At 46.3% G+C, this 24,568-nt stretch overlaps 1 protein-coding gene across 2 annotated transcripts in view; it reads left to right on the forward strand.

Moving 5' to 3' along the window:
- The window catches only part of Stk32b (serine/threonine kinase 32B), a 379,118-nt gene that overhangs the window by 132,165 nt on the left and 222,385 nt on the right, over nt 1-24,568 (forward strand). For both annotated transcript variants that reach the window (XM_008833119.1, XM_029563507.1), the window contains exon 3: nt 13,039-13,190. In XM_008833119.1, the coding sequence (XP_008831341.1) occupies nt 13,039-13,190 (152 nt within the window). The remainder of the gene's footprint in view (nt 1-13,038; nt 13,191-24,568) is intronic.

Genomic DNA, 24,568 nt, shown 5'->3' on the forward strand with positions numbered 1-24,568 from the left:
CGTATGTTTGTTGATCCTAGCACCAAATCTTTATAATGAGTATATATCCTGATATAACTATAGGAACTTGGATAATGAAAAGGAACCAGGGAGATAAAAGAAAGAATCTGAAAGAGAAGAACACTAGGAAACAGGCCTTAATAAGGGAGATATGGATAAAAATGGGGTTATTTTAAGGGGAGGGAAGTGGGAGGGTTGTACAAGGAACCTAGGGGATAAAGGGAAAGAAGGAGCTCAGGAGAGGAGGGACCACAGGAGAAGGGTATTATTAGGGGAGACATGGGAAAAATGGGGAAACCATGGTAGAACGGTTAGACTATGAGAGAGATAAATAATGCCTAGTTAGCTTTAAAAAAACTAGAGGGAACCACATTAGTCCAACAACCTACTGACAAATTATACATACAACGGGCTCAAGGAACATAATATATGTCTAGTCAAGGTTTATATGAGAATGTTTGGTTTCTGCCCAAGCTTTATCTACATAGCTCGTGGTAATTAAAAGTACCAGACTTGTGGAACTAACCTTCTTGGATGTTTAACAGCCATACTTTGAGGCCTATACTAATATGGTCAGAGGGACTTAAAGGACAGTTTTTACTCCTTGCCCTCCAAGGTCGACTAAGCTCCAGGGGACTATGGAGCATCTCTCAAAGTGTCCTGTAACTGGTGAATCTCCTGTCCTTTTGATCAAGGAGGCCATGGAGACCCCACCAGATGAACTTGAACCAGTGTCAAGTCTACAAAGAGGAGGGTCAACACAGAGGAAACATTTCCTCCATCCTTCCACGTGAAGCCATCCATGGTCAAGCAGGACCTTTGACTTACCTTCACATAGATGGATCTGGTAGAGGGAAGGAGCCAGCAGCTCCTCCTAAGTCCAAGTGACCCCTGAGGAACAGATCCTCAAACGACCTTAAGAGTAAAAATAAATTGGTTTATCTGGGCCAACTGCATGGTCTTAAACACCTAAAAGGAAAGTATAACTAAAGATTAAAGGGATCAATATAGTTCCTTTAAGAGTCTGTGTGTATAGGTAAAGGCTACATAACAAGAAACAATGCCAGACAGGAGATACCTTCCTTTGAGTTGTTGGCCAGGGTGGCCCAAGAGACTCCCAGACAATAACCCAGCATAGAACTGGGAAAATGAACAGCAGACCCCAATCTTACCTAAAGGAATATTGGCATCAGCTCGCCGCTAGATGAGGAAGAGCTGATCTTCCTAAAACAAGGAACTCTAGACAGGCTGACTAGATTCAGCAGATGGACAAGCACTGGGGAACGGCTGGGTGCACTAACAACACACTGGACAGTAACAGGGATGAGAGAGTATATGGGCTCCAGCAGGAGGGGGGGAATGGGAGCGTGCCATTTGGGATGCGGGTATTGAGATAGGTAAGATTGTTTGGGATGTTCTGTACGAAATACGTGCAAAAAAATCAATAAATAAAAAAATAAGTTATATTTGAGGAAGAAGCATAAAAATTTGCTTCATGTTAATTAGTAGAGCTGAAAAACATTACCACAGAAATCTACCTGATGACTTTATATCCATGCTCAGGTGCCAATGATCTCAGAAAGTAACCAACTGTGACTAGTAATAATCAGCTATTTATGAGATTAGAGGCACATGTACAAACATCTAAGTGTTGCATTAAAAATGAGTTTTTCTGTATGAAACAGTATATTTTAATAATAAAATGGAGATCCTTTTTAAAGGTTAAAACTTCATTCAATTTTATGTCTTATAGGGTTTATACTGAGTTCAATATTTTATAACTGTATTAATTCAACTGTAAACCCCCAAATTTACAGCCAGTTCTGAAAGAGATGCATCTTATCTCTGGAAATTGTTATTGAATATGTCAATGCTGTTGTAATGAAATATGTCTTCTAATTATGTGGTTATTAAATAAATAATTAAAAAATAAAAATAAAAAAGAAGTTTGTTCATAGGATTAGGGAGTCAAGCCCAGATTCTGCAGGACAGGGATCAGGCTAGAGACCCTGTGAGGAGCTGAAGCTCTACTCAGCTGAGAAGGCAGTATGTTCTCTTTCCTAAGTGTTAATTTCCTTCCCAAACACCCTGACAGATGCATCTAGAACCATGTTTGTTCCCACATCTATGCACAAGGCCACTCCAAGATGACATGGAGTTACATGTCACCCTGGCAAGTATGCCTCATTTGACAGGTCATTCTCAGTGCTTCTGCACAGATCCATGGTGCAGTGTCTGGTGCTTCTGCCTTTGGAGCCACGGTAGAGGAGGCCCAAGTTCAGTGTTGATAACTAGCTTCCCTGGCCCAGAGCCACCCTGGGGGTAAGGACAGGACAGCACTCAAGTCTTCACCCAATCAGGACTTTGGGGAGACTACCAGCACATGCCACACTGTAGCCTATTTATCTTCCTCCATTGCTGAAGACACCATATACTTGAGTCATGGCACACAGAGAAATCAACCTGGCACTGACCTAGAAGCTTCATCTACTGGCGTGCTTTCGTGGTGCTATGCAGGCTCCTGGAAGACAGATGTAATTATCAGTCTTACCCAGCTGTGAATGCTGTGAGCTACAGCAACTGTCCTGGCAAGGGTTACCCACTGGGGCAACAGCGGCACAAATGTTATGGGAGTAACCAGTCACTCTCTCCTTGGCTATTAGACCTGCTCCACAAGATGGTACCTGTGCCCAGCACTATTACTGGAGTCATGAGCCCCTGGTTAGGGGAGAACCTACTACTGTTCTTCTACTAGGTGAGCATCATATTAAACTGACTCCTAATGACATCATTATGCCCATAGATTAGTGCATCTCTTAACCCCCATTAGAGAAGCTTTTCTTTTTTGTTTTGTCCAGTAGATGGTGATGAACACAGAAACCCACAAATTGTCAATATACAGAAAATAAGATACTGCAGAGTGACCAGCTCTAAATTGGACATTGATATGATAGTTCCTCCTTTCAAGGCTCAGGGATCAGTGAGGAAAAGAGGCAGAAACATTGTAAGAGCCAGAGATGGTGGATGACCACAAGGAAAGTGTTTTCCAGGAACAACAGGACAGTTGCACATATGAACTCATATTAGTTGCAACAAGACCTGGGCATGCTCAAGCCAGACAGAATCCCAGCACGGAGGGGAGGCGGTCATGAAGCCCCACCCCTAGATGAGCACTATTGGCAATTGATGACCACTGGGGAAGGGAGAGTCAGTTTTCTTCAGGGATAGAAGACAAACGAGGCTCCCCGTGGTCTAAATAGATGACCCTACAACTTGTGCACATACAAACAGCACTGAGTGAATTCTGAGTTTATAAGAATAGAGCACATGGGAGTGGGTAGGAGGGAAATTGTAGGGAAGGAACAGAGTGTGGATTTGATCAAAACCCACTATGTGCATGTATGAGTATATGAAATTCTCAAACAATAAAAAAGGAGGAAAAGGATATTAAAACCATTCAAGGGTCCTCTGAGTCTTTGGGCTGGTCATGGCCTCAGTGCTGTCAGCACTGCGGACGTGAAGGGAGAATGATTCTCACAGGATGCTGGTGCAATGCAGGTTCTCCATCTGCTTCATCTACTTGGGAGCCTTCAATCCTGTGAGCCAGACCAGCCAGTGTTTAATTTGTCCCAACACATCGAGGTGACTAATGTTAACCCTAATTGAATTAGACTAATGAGGAGTTAATTGGGGGCTTGCTTCGTGGCAGCTTAAGGCGGCTTTGGTCAGATGGCTTGCTCTTGCCTCATTAACTGTGATTTCCTGTGGACAAGGCTGGGGCAGCCTAGCTGAGTATCAGTGCCTCTTGGGGCCTCTAGGTCTTATATTTCCAAGTTAGAGGCTCCCAGGACCTAGGCAGAGAGGCAGTGGTGACCTTTTTTCCTGATCACCTGTCCAGCATCAGAGGTGGTGTCTGGCTTCAGTTTCAAATTACCCCATCACATGGCTGTCATGAAGTTTAGATGTGGGAGGAGCTAGCCCAGGTCTCCAGGGCTGGTTCAGGCATCTACTTGCCCATCACCATGCAGGTGTTACTGGAGCTGGTAGGTTCAGAACCTGTGACCTGGCAGCCCTAACAAGCTAGGCTTGGCCACCCACAATAGGCCAATCAAACCAACAGGTAAGAGTGAAAAGCCAGATAAGGAGACTCATTTGCTATGGCCTCATTGGGAATAAATGAGTCCAGCGATCCTCCCAAGCCCATCTTCAGGGTCTGACGTGAGGTTTAAATAAAGGGCAAGAGATATACATAAACAGCCCTGGTCAAGGGATGGTCCTGCCGATCGCTGACCAATCACTGTTTCAGCTCCAATATCCTCTGCAATGTGTCTGACAAGTTGTCAGAACTGTGAAATCTCTTCATGGAGACAAGTTCCTCCTCTGGCGAGTTCCTACCAGGCTTTGGCCTTCTCCTTGTCCCAGCATGAGGGTCTGGGGAAATTCCAGTTCCACAGGAAGCACTGTTTCCATACTCAGAGCCAAAGGGAGGGGCCCAGGTCTCTTTAGAGTACCTTCCAAAGTGACTACATTTCAGTTTCATTCTGTGTTTTCAAGTTTTCACAGTTAGGAGTCTTTCAGCTTCTGGGGTAGGCTTATTCCTAGGCATTTGTTTTAGGCTGCTGTGTGTGGCATTAAATCGCTCTCCTGATTCCTGTCTTAGCATATTCATTATGTAGACGCTAATGTTTTTCCTATGCTGCTTTTGTATCTTACTACTTTGCTGAAAGCGTTCATCAGAGCTAAAAGTTAAGTAGAGGATCATGTTGTCTATAAATAGGGATAATGTGGGGTCGGGGGGAGATAGTGCAGTTAATAAAGTGCTTGCCTTACATCCTACTTTGATTTCTATTGATGTGATAAAACACTCTGACCAAAACCAACTTTGGGAGGAAAGACTTTATTTCAGCTTTCAGTACAGTCCCTGATTGAAGGAAGTCAGGGTGGGAGCTCAAGCAGGGCAGGAACCTGGAGGTAGGAGCTGAAGCACAGACCTTAGAGTCTTGGGATGCTGCTGGCTGGCTGGCTCCTTTGGCTGTGCTCAGCCTGCTTTCTTATACAACCACCTGCCCAGGGCTGGAACCACCCACAGTGGACTGAGCCCTCCCACATCATTTATCAATAAAGAAAATACCTCACAGACATGCCCAACAGGCTAATGTGATGGAGGAAATTCCCTAATTGAGGTTCCTTCTTCCCAGGTATGTCAGATTGACAACTGAAGCCATCCAGCACCCCTTGCAAGTGAAGGACTTGAGTTCAACTCCCATACACAGGTTAAACAATATCTGAGCATGGTGGTGACAGCTGCACTGGGGAGATGGATGGATCCCTGGGGCTCACTGACTAGCTAGCCTGGCCCGATCGGTGAATGTTTGAAAAATAAAAGATGGCTGGAGCCTGAGGAACAACACTTGAAGTTGTCCTCTGACCTCCACTCACACATGCACACACATGTAAATGCACCTGCACACACATGGGTACCTGCACTTGCACACATGAACACACACACACACAGACGCACACACACACACATACACACACACACACACACACACACACAAAGGAAAGCTCTGAGTTCTTCTTTTCCAATTTCTATTGCATGTCTTTCTCTTGCTTCGTTACTGGATAAGAATTCTACTGGTTTACTGAATGAGGCTGAAGAGTGTGGACTCGACCGTTTCCTGATTTTAGGAGGAATTCTTGCAACATATCCCCTTTGGTATAATGTTGGCCATAGCGTCTCAAATATTGCCTTGGTTATGATGAAGTATGTTGCTTCTATTCCTAATTTCTCCAGGAATTTATATCATGAAGGCATGACAAAGGTCTTTCCTGTATCTATGAAGATGATTATTTGATTTTTTTACCCTTGATACTACTTACATACCATATTGTACTTACTGATTTATGTATTTTGAATTATCTTTGCTTTCCTGGAATGAAATCAACTGCATCGTGGTTATGATATTTCAAAGCACGTTATTATTTGGTTTGCATGGATTTTATTGAATTTTGTTTTTATGTTCACCAGGGAAATTGATCTGTAGTTTTCTTTTATGTCGTGTCCTTATCTTAAATCACTGTGATACTGGATTCATAGAATGAATTTGGTAGCATTTCTTTTCTTTCTACTTTATGGAAACATTTGAGGAGCATTGTTATTAGTTTTTCTCTAAAAGTCTGCTAGAATTCAATACGTATTTAGCCCTGGACTTTGAGTTGAGGGACTATTACAACTTCAATTTCATTGATTGTTACACATCTCTTTAGGTTATTTACATTTTCTTGGTTTAATTTTGATGCATTGTATGTTTAGACATTTCTTCTAGATTTGCTATTTTTAATATAAAATTTCAAAATATTCCCTAATGATCTCTCTGTTCCTTTCATAGTTTTTTTATTTTAATTTTTCTTTATTCTTGAGAATTTTTTTTTCATGTATACAATGAAATAAGGATGGTCATATCCATCCCCCATCCCCCTCCACCTCCTTCCATATCCCCCAACATGTTCTCCCTCCCAAGTTCATGTTTTATTTGATAACCCGTTAAGTCCAGTTAGTGCTTTCCATATGTGCATGGCTGTGAGGCCACTCACTGAATTGTGGGAAACCTACCAGTGGCCTCAGCCTCAGATAAGAACAATTCTCCCTCCTCTAGCAGCTATCTGCTGCCGACTGCTCCTCAGTAAGGGATGGGGCCTTGAGAGCACCTCGTGCATCTATGCCAGAATTTTAACTGGCTTGACTTTGTGCAGGTAACTCAAGTGCTGTGAGTTCATGAGTGCAATTGCTGTGTCACGTCCAGAAGACAGCACTTCCCAGCCCTCTATCTCCAGCTCTGATGTTCTTTCCATTTCCTTTTCCCTGAGCCTTGGCAGGGGAAGTCCCACTTTTCATTCCTTGCTTGTATTAATTTGGGTTAATTAATACAAGATTAATTAATTAATTTCCCTTCTGGTTAATTCGGCTAAGGGTTTATCAATCCTATCTTTTCAAAGAACCTCCATTTCATTAATTTCTTTCATTGTTTCTATTCGCTAATTTCTGCTCTAATATTTATAATTTTCTTTCCTGTGCTATTATTGTTTCCTTAAGACATTGAGGTGCATTTTTAGATTACTTATTTGCAACCTCTGATTTTTTATGGCCACTCATAGGCCATATGTGTCCCTTTTATAACTGATTTTGCCATAGCCCCCAAATTCTGGTAAGTTGAATTTTCATTTTCTTTTGATTTTTATGAGTTTTTAGTTTCTGCCTTAATTTCGTCAATGACTCACAGATCATCCAAGTGTATACTGGTAAGTTTCCACAGCTTGTGTAGTTTTGGTTGTTAGCAATGTTTAATCCATTATGATCCAATAAATACAAGAAATTATTCTGGTTTTTTTGTATTTGTATTATGTTTGTAGAACTTGCACTTGTTAAGACTTATTTTATTTATGGCCTAGAGTGCGATCTGTTTGAAGGAAGATCTGTGGGGTGTGAAAAATGTATGTTATACAGTTGTTGGGTGGAATATTCTGTAGATGTCAGTTACTTCCGTTTTATCTACGGTGCAGTTTAAGATATTTAGTGACCGTTTTTGGTCTGGATGATCTATTGATGGAAGTGGGGTATTGAAGTCACCGACTAGTATTTTGTCTAGACTTTCCAGTTTCTGCTTGCTCAGAATGTGTAGTTTTCTGTCCTTTGACACTCGGTCTGTGTGTGTTTTACCAGTTGTTACTTCCAGACAGCAGTCAGCTGAAGTACGTGTTTTGATCCAGTGAAGTCTTCTTCTTTGAATTGGACAGTTGAGGCCACTGGCTACAGTCATTATTGAGAGGTGTTTTTTGATTCCGGTAATTTTGTCCGTTGTTCCCCTGGTTGAGTTGCTGTTTTGTCTTTTCCTTTCCCTCTTGTCCATCTCAGGATATTCCTGGATTATTGATGCATTTGAATCCTTCCTAGTTTCCATTTGCTCATCTGTTCCTCTCATTGTTCTTCCCTATGTTTTCCTGCCTGTGACACTCTTTCTTCTCTCACTGTGTATAGAATTTGCCTAAGTTTTTCCACATCCCTGGCTTAGGGTTCGTGGGTGGTTTAAGTTTGTTTTGTGTTTGTTGAGGAAGTGCTTCACTTCTCTGTTGACCTCGGAAGATGGCTGTGCTGGGTATGGTATTCTCGGTTCGCAGTTACTTGCTCTCAGGACTTGGCTTAGGCCACTGGTGCCTTTGGGCTTTAGCATTCTGCTGAGAAATCTGATGTCATTCTAAAACTGTAAACGGAAAGCAACAGAAACAAGAGGTTCTGATGAGTGACATTACCCACCCACTGCTGTTCTCGGGGCTGTTGGAGTCTGCTTGACTTCCCACAAGCCAGAGCCCCTAAAGGCACACTGCATCATTACCTCCCTGTAGCTGTATTTCAAACTTACAGGAAATGGAAGAGTTGTAGACCTTTAGCCATAAGTCACAGATCTCACTGTCTAGGAAGACCTCTTTTTGAGGTTTCACAATATGTGCTGTTGGACACTTCCATTTCCTCGACCTCCTGTAGATTCTCTCCAGGGGTGCAGAGTGCAGACAGAAACACAAGAACCTAAGTAGATTCAGGCTTTTCTCCACTGTTCTACATCTGCCTCAAAGACATGCATAGCATGCAGGAGCAAAAAAAGATCCAGTTTCCAACCAAAGAGCGGCCCATAGTGCAAGGAGACCCCCGAGCTCTGTAGCTGCCTTGCCTAGCCCCTGCCTTATGGCACCTTCCACCCACCCTGTCCCTTTTCTCTGGGAAGCAGTGTCAGCAGTGGAAAAGAATAGCTGGGGAGGAAGAGAGCCTGGACTTGAGCCTGAACAGAATACCTGACTCCTACCTGTTCCATTGTCCTGTGCCTGCAGAGTATAGATGGAAATCACGACTGCAGTCCGTTGAAGAGGAACCCCCTAAACCTTGTTTTCTGGAACCTTAGAATGTGAAATACAGTAACAACCCTCCATCCCTGGAAGATACATTTGAGACCCTTAGTCAATGTCTAGAACATTAAATAGTATCAAACCAATATGTGATATATTTCCCCTGTACATATCCATACATGCCTATGCTAGAGCTTAAAATATGAACTGAACACCATTAGAGATCAACCACAATAATAATAGAACAGTTCTAATCACATACTGTAATAAAAGTTAAGTGACTGAGGTTCTTCTCTTCCAAAGTATCTTACTGAACTGTATTTACCTTGTGATGGTATGGAATGGTGCAGGCCCACATGAGGCTATGACGTGAAATGGTTCAGGCCCACATGATGATATGTGAGATGGTGTAGGTTCAATGATGATGTGATGTGAGATATTCAGGTGCACATGATGATGTTATGTAAGATGGTTCAGGGGTTGATGTGATGTGAGATGGTGCAGGTCCACATGATGATGTGATGTGAGATAGTTCAGGTGCACATGGTGTGATGTGAGATGGTTCAGATCCATATGATTATATGGTGTGAGATGGTTCAGGCCCACATGATGCTATTTGAGATGTGCAGGTCCATATGATGATGTGATGTGAGATATTTTAGGTGCACATGATGTGATGTGTGATGGTGCAGGTCCACATACTGATGTAATGTAAGATAGTTCAGGTGCACATGATGTGATGTGAGATAGTGCAGGTTCACATGATGATGTGATGTGAGATGGTTCAGGTGCACATGATATGGTGTGAGATGGTGCAGGTCCATATGATGATGTGATGCGAGGTGGTTCAGGTGCACATGATGTGATGTGAGATGGTGCAGGTACACATGATGATGTGGTGTGAGCTGTGCAGATACACATGATGTGGTGTGAGATGGTTCAGGCACACAGGATGCGATGTGAGATGGTTCAGTTACACATGATGTGACGTGAGATGGTTTAGGTTCACATGATGATGTGATGTGAGATGGTGCAGGTCCACATGATGATATGATGCAAGGAATGGCATAGGCACTGTGATGCAGGTTAGAAGTCAGTTGAGTGAAAGCCCTGTTACACAGCACCAGTCTATCTCAACACCAAAAGGACTTCTGAGCGCTGTTGGAAGTATAAGGTATAGAGCATGGATATACTGGACAAGAAGATGATTCATATGCTAGGCAGGTTGAAGTGAGACAGTGTCAGAAGTTATTATACTAATCAAAATGACACACAATTTAAAATTTATGATTCATATCTGGAAGTTTCATTTAATATTTTCAGATCATGGTTGACTACAGGTAACTGAAACCAAGCATTTTAGTTACTCATGGTAACCAAGTACCTGACAAGAACTTAACAACTGTGATGCTAACCATGACAATTCTCAACTTGACACAACCAAGAATCAGTTATTGAGGAGTTAAAACCTTTCAACCAGTCTTATTTTTTCATAATTTGTGTGTTTCTGTGAATTAAAGTTGGGTAGCTCTGAGGCTAAAAACCACTTGGGAAAAGAGTCTCCACGAGGGACTGTCTTCGCTGGGTTACCTTGAGGGCATGTCTGTGGAGGATTGTCTCATTAAGTTGATATTGTGGAAAGACCCAGCCCACTGTGGGTGATGCCATTCCTTACACAAGAGGCCCTGAATTGTATAAGAGTGAAGAATGTGAGCACATACGCTTTTATTTCTCTGCTCCTGACGGCGGATGTGATTAACTGAAGTTGCTGCCGCCTTGACTTCCCAGCCATGATGGATCGAACCTGGAATTCTGAACTAAAATTAACTTTTCTAATCTAAATTAAATTTTGTCTGGATATTTTATCACAGCAGAAGAAATGAAGATAGGTCAAGAAGGAAGTTTTGTCTTAGTTTGAGGGGATTCAGAGCACCATGTAGGGAAGGCACAGAGGCAGACGGATCCATGGTGCCAGGAGTTTGCAGCTGGGACTCCTCATGTTGGTGGAACAAGAAGCGGAGTGAACAGAAAGTGGGGCCAGGCTCTAAAACCAGTAATCCACTTCCTCCAGCAAGACTACCAGCTAAAGATTCTGCTACTTTCCAAACCAGCACCACCAGCTGGGGACCAAGGGTTCAAACATATGAGCCGTGGAGGGCATTTCACACTCAAACCACATTCTACTACTGGCTCTATGGTGCACGTGGTCCCGCGGGGATTGATCCCCTGGTCTCAGCTGCGCCCTGGAAGAAGGCGGGTCTGGCCCCGTGGGCTTCTCCGTGTCTCTGTGGGTCTCTGCTGCTGGAGCGTTGTCCAGCCATGTCTCCGCCCTGATTTCACCCGTGTACTTTCCTCAATATGCGAGTTCCACCGGCCGCTAGAACACGCGGGAAAGTACGAGGCGGCTGAAGCTGGGATCCGCGAGTCGGTGACGGAGGAATGCTGCCTCCGGAGAGGCTGGATCGCTGGTAGTAAGACGCGGGACTCTGCTTAGTCCGTGTTACAGCTTTTATTAAGTGTTCACCTCCTAGCTTCGAGACATTCTATTTGCATATGGAAGTGGGTTTCTGCCATGTTGCCAGACGGCTGACTGCCTGACAAATCACAGGAAAGCATGGTATTCCTAGAGCCAGAGGCCATGTTTATGTTAGGGCATTTATGGCGGGCACTTCAAAAGGAGAGTTGGGAAAAATGCCAGGAAGGCACCCTGCTATGAAAGGAGTCTCAGCACATGGCTCCGAGCTCCTGAGCTATCTGGATATGAAGAGACTTCTACTTCACATAACAGAGGCCCCCAACATGGCTCCTGTAATGTTATGGTTATTTCATAATACAAAATTCATTCATGCCAGCTTCAGAAGGCCCCAAAGTCTGTTACAGTCCCCACACTACTCAAAAGTCAAAACGTCTCTTTTGAGCCACAATACAATCTCTTAACTGTAAGCCTCTATAAAATCAAACAACAAGTTATACACTTCCAACATACAAAGCACAGAATAAGAATTCCCATTTCAAAAGGGGAAGGATAGGAGGATAGCAAGGAAAGAGTGGACCAAAGCAGGACTAAAACCCAGGAGGGAAACGCCAAGCTCTCTGCTCCATAACAAGCATCTGAGGCTTGTAACAGCATCACGTGGGCTCCAACAGGCTTGGGTTCCTCCCCTCTTCAGTTCTGCTGCCTGCGGCACATACAGCCTCTCTCTCTAGGTCTCTAGGTTTTCACAGGTGTCACAGGTCACTTGGGCTGGGTATGTAGCACACATGCACAACATGTTCTGGTATTGTATCCCTGGGATAGGGTCACACCATGTGTGCACGTCTCATGGCTGTAGTCTCTGGGGCAGGGTGTATATTGTGAGTGTACATGTATGTCCTGGGACTGTAGCGCCTAGAATTGGGGATTCACAGCTTGTGGGCACTCATGTCCCAAGGCTGCACGAATGCCTTTGTTGGGCTCTGAGTTCCTCAAGGGCATGGTTGCTCCTTCTATCTGCTGAGTCGACTGCTGTGTTTCCAACATGGAGTCCACAGCCAACACTTAATGTCCACATTTAAGGGCTGAATCTGGTCCAGTGCGTCCTGTGAGACTTCAGAGAGGTCTTGGCTTAGCCAGAGCTGCACTGCTAGCAGGTGGTTGGAATGACAGACCCTAGATAGCAGTCAATGAGAAGCTGACATTTCCCCTCCTCCTCCTCTTCCTCCTTTCTCCCCCTCTTCCTTCTCCTCTTCTTCCTCCTCCTCTTCCTCCTTCTCTTCTCTCTCCTCCCCTTCTTCCCCTTCCCTCTTCTTCCTCCTCCTCTTCCTCCTCCTCTTCTTCCTCTTCCTCTTTCTCCTCCTCTTCCTCCTCCTCGTCTTCCTCCTCCTCTTCTCCCTCCTCCTCTTTCTCCACATGCACCTGTTCCTCATCTTCCTCCTCTTCTTCTTCTTCCTCTTCTTCCTCTTCCTCTTTCTCCTCCTCTTCCTCCTCCTCGTCTTCCTCCTCCTCTTCTCCCTCCTCCTCTTTCTCCTCCTCTTCCACTTCCTCATCTTCCTCCTCCTCTTCTTCTTCCTCTTCTCCCTCCTCCCCTTCCTCCCCTCCTTATCCTTCTCCCTCTGCCTCTTAATATTGCCCTGAGTGCTGTCCCTTTGGCTGTCCCTCAGGTATGCATCGTGCAGAAGCGGGACACAAAGAAAATGTATGCCATGAAGTATATGAACAAGCAAAAGTGCATCGAAAGGGACGAGGTGCGGAACGTGTTCCGGGAGCTGCAGATCATGCAGGGGCTGGAGCACCCGTTCCTGGTGAACCTGTGGTGAGTGGGGCGGCTGCTGGAAGGGAAAGGAACAGGATATCTGGGCTCACACCTCCCAACAGTTTTGAAGGTTTTCTAATGAAGTCTTTGGGCATTAATCTTAATTCTGTTCTACTGGGTGAATCAGAGCTGAAAATGGGTTTAGTGGAAAAGTTCATGTGTGTTTGAAAAGATAGGTCAGGTCGTATGTTTTAGGAGAATGCTAAGTGTTCTTCTGAGGAGGTCCAGCTTTTTAGAAGGCTCCACCCATTGTGTTAACGTCACAAAGGACCAGAACCCATGCTTCACTCTACACAGCCAAAGAAGGCATCAAAATCCCCTGGAACCGGAGTCCAGGACATTGTGAGACACCATGTGGGAGCTGGGAACTGAACCTTAGTCCTCTGTAAGAACGGTAGGTGCTCTTAACCATTGAGCCATCATCTCTCCAGCTCTCCAGCGTTTGGTTTGTGACTTGCCCCTCAAACTCTCTGGGGCTCAATTTCCTCACTTTTAATGCACCTAACAATTCTGTTCATTGCTGGGAACATTAATCAAAAGTTACAAAGGTATACTTCCTCTAATGATAATGTTGTTCTTTGAAGGTTGTTACATATGTGTATGTCTGTATATGGTAGCACATGGGTGATCGCTATATAAAGAATAGTCCGTACGTAGATGCTGAGCTTTAGACCTGACCTGTCAGCACACAAGCTCATATTTGGAGTGTGTGTTCCCAAGCTGACGGTGCTACTTTGGGAAGCTGTGAAATCTTTAGAAGTAGGGTCTGGCTGGAATAGGCAAGTCGGTGGGACTGGCTGTACCTGCCTGTTTCCTGTCATGTTCTTGCTTCCTGGTCCCCAGTGATGTGAATGTTCTGCCCCACACTCCTACCACCATGAACTAAGCTGTTCAGTTACGTCTTCTTTGCTGTGATGGACTGAAACTCTGAGAGCGGAAAGAAATCCTTCCTCCCTTGGGCTGTTTTGGTCAGGTGGTTTGGTTACAGCAGAGCAGAAGTAGCTCGGTAGGTAAGGAGACAGTAGATTATTTAGATAAATGAATAATAAACAAATGAGAAATACATGAGAGATACGAGAGATGTTAGGTAAATGAACAGACCGCTAATGAGCCTTGAAACACTAGGTTGAGAAGAGAGGAGCCACCGGTCAGTCCCAAGTCCCTCTCCTCCCTATGATTTGGTTAGAAGGAGGCACACGGATACAGAAGCACACAAGGCTCCCTTGGCTTTTGTAACTAAGACATTCAGAGGCACAGCTGACCTCAGTCTCTCTCCTCTGTCTCCACACCAGTTTCATTTTCAGAGCCAAGGCTTGTGCTCCCCCAGCACTCAGCAAAAGCTCCAGCAGAGGCTGCAGCCAAGGCTGACCTGGCCTGAGTGAGGGGGTCCCTTCCTGAAGCCACAGAGGAGGGCACTGAGGCTTGTGAGCAGCAGGCCTAGGGAAATGGGAGCTGTTTCCAGGAGGAATCATGTGGGGTATTTTCTAGCCACATGCTCAGTCCCCACTTCCCATGGATTCTGGCCTTTTGGGAGGCTCTGTAAACAGCTATGTGCCCACATCTGAGTCAGCTGGGCTCAGAGCAGCCCACTGCCTGCTTATGACAAGTGAATTGATTCAAAGGCAAGAGCATCCTGCTGCTGCTCCCTGCCATGTTCAACCTCATGGGGAACTGGGCACTCATGTTTAATTGGTATGTGACCTGTGTCCTATTTAACCTCTTGAATCTTCTCCTATTACTCTATTAACCCATCTCTTAGATGGGGTAACTGAGTCACTCTACTGTAGGTGGAGAGACAAGACTTGAAGCACACTGTCTGCCCTTGTGGCTTCCACCTCTTAGCCCTGTCCCCTGGCATTCCCTGGCTTAGCTGCTGCCCTCCCCAGCTCCCTCCTCCTGCCCTGTGGGGAAGAGTGAACAATGTGGAAGTGTGTGTTGGGGTGGTAAGGGCACCCTGCCTTCTATTACTCACATACCAGCGCTGGAACTCATTTTGTGGTGGATGAATTACCGCAGCCTTGGGAAGGCTCGCTCTCCATTTCTCATCACTCTTTCCTGCTGACGACAGGCTCCGTGACTGGCACCAGCGAAGCTTACCATTGATTAGTTTCCATGACAGCTTTGCCCTGCAGAATGAATGAGCTATGCTCCCGAGCTGCGATAACCCGAGCTGAGTTGTCAGGTGTGATATTTCCACCTGTTTAAAGCGAAGCTGTTGTGCAGTCCTTGGCTTGAGACAACCTCAGTGAAGGGGAAAGTGGAAGAAGGATCACACCCCAGAGAGTGAGGGTAGTGGGGTGTCTCGGGGAGCCCTGGGTGTGTGAGAGGAGGAGGGAAGAGGAGAAGGTAGCCCATTCTGGTTTTGAGTCTGACTGACAGGCTCTGACCCCAGCACTACAAATGCCACCAAGAAGACAACTATAGACCCAAGTTCTGCCAACAAGACCCCAGCTTTGATGTGAAGTTGGAGGATCCAGGAGATGATTGAATGAAGTCACAACATGATAGGACTGTGGACTTCTAAGAGGAAGAGAGGGAGAGCCACAGACAGGAGGGAGGGAGAGATGGAGAGAGAGAGAGAGAGAGAGAGAGAGAGAGAGACTTACCTCCATCCAATCTGGGTTTCCAAAAGGTGCCCAAGTTATTCTGTAGAGAGACACATCTGAAGCTCCGTGGTTCCAGGTTCCTCTGAAACTCTCTGATGTCACTTCAGTAAGCTATAGGTTTGTTGGGGGTGGAACAGGTCCTGTCATAGAAAAGACAAGACCAAGTGACTGAATGCAAACTATAAAATCAATATAATAAACTGCTTTATTTTATTTTAATTGATGTGGAAAAACTGATTACATAAGAGAATGAATATAAATGTTGTCCCCCGACCCAGGAATCTCAGCCTGCAGAGCTGGGCACCATAAACTGCCCAGTGTATGGTATCTGTGTGGCAGCCTGAGCTAGGTAAGTCATAGGTGCTGAGAGCAGGTCCACTTACCTGTCCAACTCTGTTTCCTCATCTGTAAAGGAGAGGTGGTGATGTCACAGTCACAGTACCCTCTTGGTCTTGGACAGGGCCACTTTTTCCATGACTGTTCTCCATGGTAATCCCTGTCCCTCGAAGCTGGTTCTGGATGTCTGAGCCTCTTCTAGTTGGCTCTCTGTTTTCCTCTCTCCTCCAACATCAGATCTGAGGACACACAGACTTTGGAAGATCCATCTTGAGATTTTGGTACCAGACTGTTGGCCTGGTTAAATGATAGTGGGCAGGCTGTTCATTTAAGTTTTCACAGTGTTCAAAGTTCCATCAGCCACATTGAATGTATTTACTAGACTGGCTGTTAAGATGCTTTGTGTAGAACTGGGTAAGGGGGACACATGCCACCATCTAGTCAAAACAACTGTGAGAGTGAGCATCTGGCTGGAAACCATGGTAACAGATTGTATGAAGTATGAAGTCAGTTCATACTTCTCATAGCAACAGAATATTTTCTAGAACCTTCTGTAAATGGCCATAGAATAAGTCAAGATGCAGATATCCATGTGCCACTCTAGGATCTTTAATTAAAACAAAATGATTTAAAGTATTTGAAGACAGAGCTGCTTTGATGAAACATGGAGAAGAGAAAGAAGTTGACGAGGTGACGGCAAGCCCCAGGAGGAACCTGTGCAAAGGATCTTCCCTTTGCAGAAGACTGCCTCCGTTTCCTTAGAGGCAATCCCAGACAACTCCCAAACTAGCAAGTCCATGTTACCTCACAGCCAGCCTTTTCCAGTCTGTCCCATAGTGGGTAAATCTTATCAAAAATGCGGATCTGAGCCTGTTAGTCTTGTAAACACCACCATGGCTCCCCAAAACCCAGAGGACAAGGTCCTCTGAGTCTTGGCCTCTGACACCACGTCTTGTCCATCTCCAGACTCCCTTCCCTGCTGTCATCTCATACATTTCCTGCAGCCACACTGAGTGTTCTGTGAGGCCTGCTGTGCTCACCTCTCCAGGCGTCACACACACAGGCTGCTCCTTTAGCTGAACCCCTCTCCTCCAGGTTCCCTGAGAACTCCTGATCTTTCCCCTGAAGTGCCCATTCTCCAGGCATGTATACATTGGGCTAACAGTGGGGATCAGGCACTGCCTGTTTTGCAAGGGTTCAAAGATAGAATGCTTATGGCTTTGCTGTCGTCTTGGAGTTCTTGGTCCGGATTCCTCATCTTTCTCCTCCTCCCTTCCTCCTCCTCTTCCTCATCTTCATCTTCTTCCTCCTCCTCTCCTCCTCCTCTCCTCCTCCTCCTCTTCCTCCTCCTCCCTCCTCCTCCCTCTTCCTCCTCCCTCTTCCTCCTCCTCATCTTCCTCCTCCCTCCTCTCCTCCTCCTCCTCATCTTCCTCCTTCCTCTTCCTCATCTTCCTCCTCTTCCTCCTCCTCCTCCTCTTCCTCTTCCTCCTCTTCCTCCCATGACTTCCAGGCTTTCATGGGCTGTGACCCTCCTTAAACACTGAAACAAAATAAACCATTTTTTCTTTAGATTGCTTTTGTTCCTCCTCCTCTTCCTCCTCCTCCTCTTCCTCCTCCTTCTCCTCTTCCTCCTCATTTTCCTTAAGTCTACTGCATTCCCCCAGGATCCTGTGCTGTTACAAGGCAGGGAAGCCATACTGCATTCATCTGCCTCCTCCACTGGCAGTGAGTTGCTCAGGGTGGGGACCAGACCTTCTTCCCATTGTGTCTCCTTTGTCTGGAATGTAAGACAGTCACTTGTTCAGTGACTTTTCCAGGCCTGGACTGTGCCAGGTGCAATGGTAGACATTGGTGTGAGAACTGAACAAGACCATCACTCCCACCTTTCTTTCACTCCTGGCAGAGGAGACAGGGCAGGCCAGCACTGGCAGCATCACACTGCCCTCTCTCTCCCCCATCCTCTCTAGTGACTATTCTTGGGTATCCTGCATCATTTACTAAAATGGTAAGGTTTCACTTGATGCTAGGGGTCAGTGGCATCAGGTCCATCCTGACACAAGTGAAATGTTCTCAATCCCAACTGTGGCTTTGGCTTCTATGTCTCTGGCATCACCATGGTGACCTCTGGCATCAAAGGAAGAGGTGCTGCTGTCTTGTCCAGGATTCTTTCTCGTCCTGGACTGTCCTGCCACACACAGCATGACTGGCACCTTTACCTCCAGCTTTGAAGATGCCAGATTTCCATTTTCCTGGTGATGATCAGGGGCTGCTGTTCTGATGATGGTTTCAGGAGGATCATGAATGTGGGCCTCAGGCCAGACCAGCTGCACCCTGACACTCAGAGGGATGTGTGAGGAGCCAGAGGTCAGAATGTGTGGAAACATGGCTTGGGGATGGTGCGGCTCATTCAGGAGGATTGGTGGGTGGTCTGTGAGGAAATTCTGTGAGTGGGGGAAGCATCCGTCCACCAAGGAGCAGAGCAAGAGTCACGTGCAGGAGCCAGGACCTCCCCCCAGCAGATCCTCTGGCTGTCGGATGCCATAGCATGGCTCCTTCACGTTCATTTCTCCTCTGTGTTTCGCATTGTTTTTCTGTAACTAGGACTTGGAGTTAACGTTCTTCTTGTATGTGTTTGTTACTTTTCTCCTGGACATGATCAAATACCAGAGAGAAGCAACTGATGAGAGGAAGGATTTGGCTTGGCTCCTGGTTGAGAGGAATACAGTCCATCATGGTCAGGAAGGATGGTGGCTGGGGCTCTGTCTGAAGCAGCAATTCTTGTGACGTGCCTTATTATACATCTTAGAGGATCAGGAAGCAGAGGAAGCAGGTCTGGGCTGAAGCCCATACAGCCTACCCTCTAGTAACACACTTACTAGAGCTAGGACCCCCTTCCACAGGCTCCACAGGTTCCCCAAACAGTACCACCAACTAGGGACCCGTGTGCAACACATGCACCTGTAGGGCAGTTCACGTTTAAACCACGGCACCATGCTTTTCAGTTATGGTAGTGATACTCATTTATTGTTTACTTATGGCATGGAGCTCTTCCGGTTGTCTCAGACTGAATCCTCAGAACCATCTTGCAAGATGCCATCATTTCCAGCTTACACTTGGAGAGGCCGAGGTCAAGGAGCACTGTCATGGTTGGCAATGACATACTTGGGAAGAGGGAATCTCAATTAGGGAATTTCCTCTATCAGACTGGTCTGCGGGCACATCTGTGAGGTATTTTCTTGACTGCTGAGTGATGTGGGAGGGCCCAGACCACTGTGGGTGGTTCCACTGCTGGGCAGGTGGTCCTGGGTTATATAAGAAAGCAGACTGAGCACAGACCAGAGGATCAAGCCAGTAAGCAGTGTTCCTCCATGATCTCTGCTTCAGCTCCTGCTTCCAGGTTCCTGCTTGAGTTCCTGCCTGACTTCCCTCAGTGATGAACTGTGAGCTGTAAGATGTAATAAGCCCTTTCCTCCCCAAGTTTCTCTTTATGGTCAGAGTGTTTTATCACAGCAGTAGAAAGCAAACTAGGACAGATATACAAGATCACAAGCTCACATGAGACACCGCCGGGATTAGAAGTAAGAGTGTGCTGCTAAACACTTAACAATCAACCTTCCGAGGAGAAGTGGAAGCAGGACTCTCAGTGTTTTCTATTCTCCACGGTGCAGATGCATCCACTGTGTCTGATCTCAGTCTAACAAGCTGGTGTTCTGTTACCACTCTTGTAAAACTTTGGAACATTTACCAATTGGTTTTCAAGAGTCAGGACATGCTGGGCTCCTGCATACCTCACTAGACCCAAATCTGATGCCATAGCCTCTGCTTTCTGGGGCTTCTAAAAGTCATGCCCAGAGCTAAGCCTCTAAAATATCAAGATGAGAATAGTGGTGGGTGCTGCCTTCAGAGAGGATGGTGCTTCCTTCCACATGAGGGAAAACAGGATGAGGACTGGGTACTAGGCAGAGCAGCAGAGACAGAAAGTGGTCCTTTCTTTTTCCAGTGCACATCCTTAGAAAGCCCTCAGTTTCCTCACCTGTAAAATGGGAAGGATACCTCTCCCCTTCTGTGCCCAGTGAGGCTCAGGCAAATTAAGACCTCGTGGATAACAGCCTCATGAGTATTCTAATGTATTACAGGATGTACGTTCTTACACTGCTGAGAGCACCCGAAGCATTAGTAATGATCTGTGAATTTGCTGACAACTTATAAGCATGAAATTGCTGGTGGGAGGCTAGGAGCATGTAGATAAAACCGTGGATTTTCAGTGACCAAACAATTTTATGTCAAGCTCCTATCCCAAAGAGCCACAAAAATTGCATTAGAATGTAATTCATTGTAGTGGAAAGTCTCCACCTGCTGGAACCAGTGTTAAATGGGAACAGTGGAACCCTGGAGCCCACTGTTTCAGTCACGTGACCACCTCCCATCTCATACACACACACACACACACACACACACACACACACACACACAGGTTCCTGTTCGCACAGATCTTTGTCCCTGCTGCTCCTTCTTCTTGGGCTGATTTTCTCAGGACCACCTGCAAGATCACCCCTCTGTAAATTTCAGATCTCTATCAAGTAATTGCCTTGTATTTGAGCTCTTCTGAGCCCACTAGTTTCAAACCCTCCATCTTTGCAGCCCCTCACCCACTTCCTAAGACACAGCACTTTGAAGACAACATATTTAACTTGTTTATCTTAGTGGTCTCTCTCTCCCCCTTCACTCATACATGTCGTCTTGCACAAATACACACATGCAAGCACACACTTGAAGGAAGATTTCCCTCCTTGAGGCTGAGGACTGTCATCTCCACTTCTTACACACCATATCTATCACTGGGGCAGGCTTAGATGCATGGCAAAAACGAGAGGAAGGTGCATAGATTTCCCACAATTCCCTGGTCCCACACATACATGGCCTCCCACACCACAGATAACAAGATTTATTTTGTCTCACAGTTTCAAAGATCTCAGTCCATCATGTGGGGCAAGCAGGGTAGACCAACTTAGTTCACATCATGGAAGAGCAGGAAGCAGGGGCTGAGGTAGGAAGTGACCAGGGATAACTACATCCTTAGGATCTTCCCCCATGGCCTATTTCCTCCAACTAGTCCCTGTCTCCTTCTAGAATAGCACTGCCAGTGGGGATGAAAGCCTGCTGGTGTGAGGGCTCACTCTGAGACAAACCATAGCAAGCCCTGCTGGCAGCATCTTCTACTGTCTCCAGAGCTCTGTCTTTTCCAGAGAGTTGTCTGCTTGGATTCACCTGTAGTTTCCAGATTGGCTTCGTTCTCTTACCAGCGTGTATTCAAGCCTTGCTCACGTCTTCTATGCCTTGATAACTCATCTGTCATTAAAATACCCCAGTCTGGATGGACCTCAGTTTGTTTTATCCAGTGACATACCGAAGGACAGCTTGGTTGCTTCTACATTCTGACAATCACGAGCAAAGTTTATGAACACCCATATTCAAGGTTTTGTGGGGCCGAAGATTTCACTCCTTTGTGTAAATGCCATGGATCACGTTTGATGGATCATACAGTAATAATGCCCAGCATTGTAAATCTATCAAGCTGTCATTGAAAGTAGCTGCACTATACTGACTTTCTACCAGTGAGGATAGTTCCAATCTCTCCACATCCTCACCAGATTTGGTGTTGGGTTTGGGCTGTTCTTACCCAGTAACTTAGAAAGTGGTAACCCATTGTTGTTTGGATCTGAACATCGTCTACATTTTCAGTACTGCATTCCCAGCGGTCAGCACCGTGACTGGCATCCAGCGGATGCTTAGTCAGCCCTTGTATGAATGTGTCCTCTCTGCCCCCCAATCCTGCACAGAGCCTCTTCCTGCTCCCTTGTTATTTCACTCACACCGACTTACGACTGAGCTGGAAACCCAGACCAAGATAGAGCCATTGGCCCTCTGAGCCGGGGTAAATCAATTTGCCAGCCCATGTGTTCACTGAGAAGTGGTATTTAGACCCCCTAGTCCAGAGTTTAGGAATCTGAGTAAGGGGATCAGTGTCACACATGCAGATACGGTGGTGCTAATTCTCATAGCCAACGTTCAGCGAGGGCTTGCAGGATGAGTGAGTGCCAAGGCCCCATCTCCCTCACTCTGTGTGAAACCATATGCATCAGTTACTTTGCTGCTGTGATAGGAAAACCTGACAAAAAGCAGCCTTGGTGAGAAAGGCCTTATTTTGGCTTACAGAGTCAGTCCATCAGCATGGGGAAGGCATGGCAGCAGGAAGCAGAGATCACAGATCATCCACACACAGGAAGGGGGAGAGAGAGAGAGAGAGAGAGAGAGAGAGAGAGGGGAGCCCAGTCCTTTGGCCTCCAGTGTCTTCAGAGGTTAGAGGCAGCAGGGGTACAGCTCCCACTCTCTTAACCTCAGCCTTGGGATACAGCCAGCATGGAGGGGGAGGGAGAGAGGGGGGAGAGAGAGAGAGAGAAAGAGAGAGAGAGAGAATAGGAAATAGGGCAAGGCTATAAAAAACCTCAAAGCCTACCCCTAGTTGATGTTCTTCCTCCAGCAAGGCCCGACCTCTAAAAAGTTCCATAACCTCCCCAAACGGCACCACAAACTGGGGACCAAGTGTTCAAAACCGAGTGTTCAAATACAGAGCCTATGGTGGGGGGCATTTCTCACTGAAACCACAATATCCTGAAAGTCGCTCAGTGAAGGCGACAGCATGCACAAGACCCATACAAGCTCAAATCAGACAGAAGTCCAGCAGAGAAGTGGGGAAATGGGTCAGAAGCCCCAACCTTAGCTGAAGAACAATTGGAAACCAATAACTACTTGGAGAAGGTTGGTCTTCTTTAAGGGAATGACACTAGATAGGCTGACCAGGCTCCTGTGGATGGACTCGCACTGAGGGACATTTGGGGACAGGACTTGGCTTGATAGGCCTTAACATATATAACAGAATGCATGAAATCTGGTGGGGGGAGGGGTATGGAGGGCATACATGGGGGGGTCTAAATATGATCAAGATATATTGTGTGAAATTTGCAAAAACTTAATTAAAAACATGTTGTTTGGAATCAAGGGATCTTGGAGGGAGCCTGAGCCCAGCTGGGACCTCCTCTTGATATTGCTGTCCTCTGGGTGACTTGTTCTTTTCCGAACTCACTGTCCTCTAGTTTCCCAGGTTCCATGAGCCTTGGGGTCATACTGTAGCTGGTGGGATTGAAGGTGTAGGGACCAGTCCTGCCTCACTCTTCCTTTACTGTGTCCTGTGTTTGGTTTCCTTTAAGAAAAGGCTCTGCCACTCACACTGCTTTTGTTGTGGTGGGCATGGAACCCGGACCCTCACAGTGCTGAGCCAGCCCTCTTCATGGAGACACATCCCAGCTGTGCTCACACATGCTGAGCACAGTGGCCTCCATGGTCTCTCTTGCTCAGTGGAGCTGAGATTTGACCCTCCATGGCCTTCTGAGGACTGGGCACAGGTACAGACATGTTCCATGGGCAGAGGCAGTTTACTCAGAACATGTGATCGTTTCAAGAAGATTTAGGGAGTGATAAAAACAGATAGCAGCTATACTCCTAGTTTGGGACCTGTGCCATTCCTAGTCTTGGGGCCCCAGACACCTGGGGAACCAATACTGCTTCCTGATCCTTCTCACCCAGACCAACTCAGTCCCTTTCTGGGGCCCCAGGAGCACCGCTTCTGGTCCTGGCCCCGCCCTCACCTCTCTCTGCTTCCCTGGGCCTGCACCACCGGCTAACTCTCCTAGCCTGCACTACTATCCTCAGATCACTCACCCTCCCATCTCTCCAGCCAGTCTCTCCTCCTAGCCTGGGTCCTGTCTAATTCCTTGTCTTGGCTCCCCAAACAGCAGGGGAACCACCAATACTTCCTGATCCTTTGCACACAGACCAACTCAGTTCCTTCTCTGGTCCCCAGGAGCACTGCTTCTGGGCCTGGACCCTCCCTGACCTCCCTCTACTTCCCTGGGCCTGCACGACCTGCCAGTCTCTTTCCTGGATGTGGGGGTTGACCTTTCCTCTTCCTGATCCTTTGCATTCAGACCAACCCAGCAGCTCCTCAGTGCTGTCCCCAGGATACTTTGGGGTTTCTTCCTGCCACCATCTTCCTTGCATCTCTGGGTGGCATGGCCACCAGCTGCCCTAGACCAGCATCTGGCTCCCAGGCCAGTCCAACCGCCAAATTCCTGAAGCCAAAATCTTTCCTGGAGAGATCCAGAGCTTAGGAGAAAGCCTGAGAGCATCTGATCCTCATTTGACCTGGGCCTCTGTGGGAATGCCTGAAGACAAAAGCAACCTTGCCACGACAATATAAAATCAAAAGAGAGAACCATAAGCTTAGACAAACCAACTCTTCATACCCAAAAAGTAAACCACAAAGACACATAAAGCTCAAAAATAAAAGAAGCAGAACTAAACTTGAAGGCCCGAGTA

The sequence above is a fragment of the Nannospalax galili genome, unplaced genomic scaffold, assembly GCF_000622305.1.
Source record: "Nannospalax galili isolate Female #2095 unplaced genomic scaffold, S.galili_v1.0 scaffold1076, whole genome shotgun sequence".
NCBI classification, from domain to species: Eukaryota; Metazoa; Chordata; class Mammalia; order Rodentia; family Spalacidae; genus Nannospalax; species Nannospalax galili.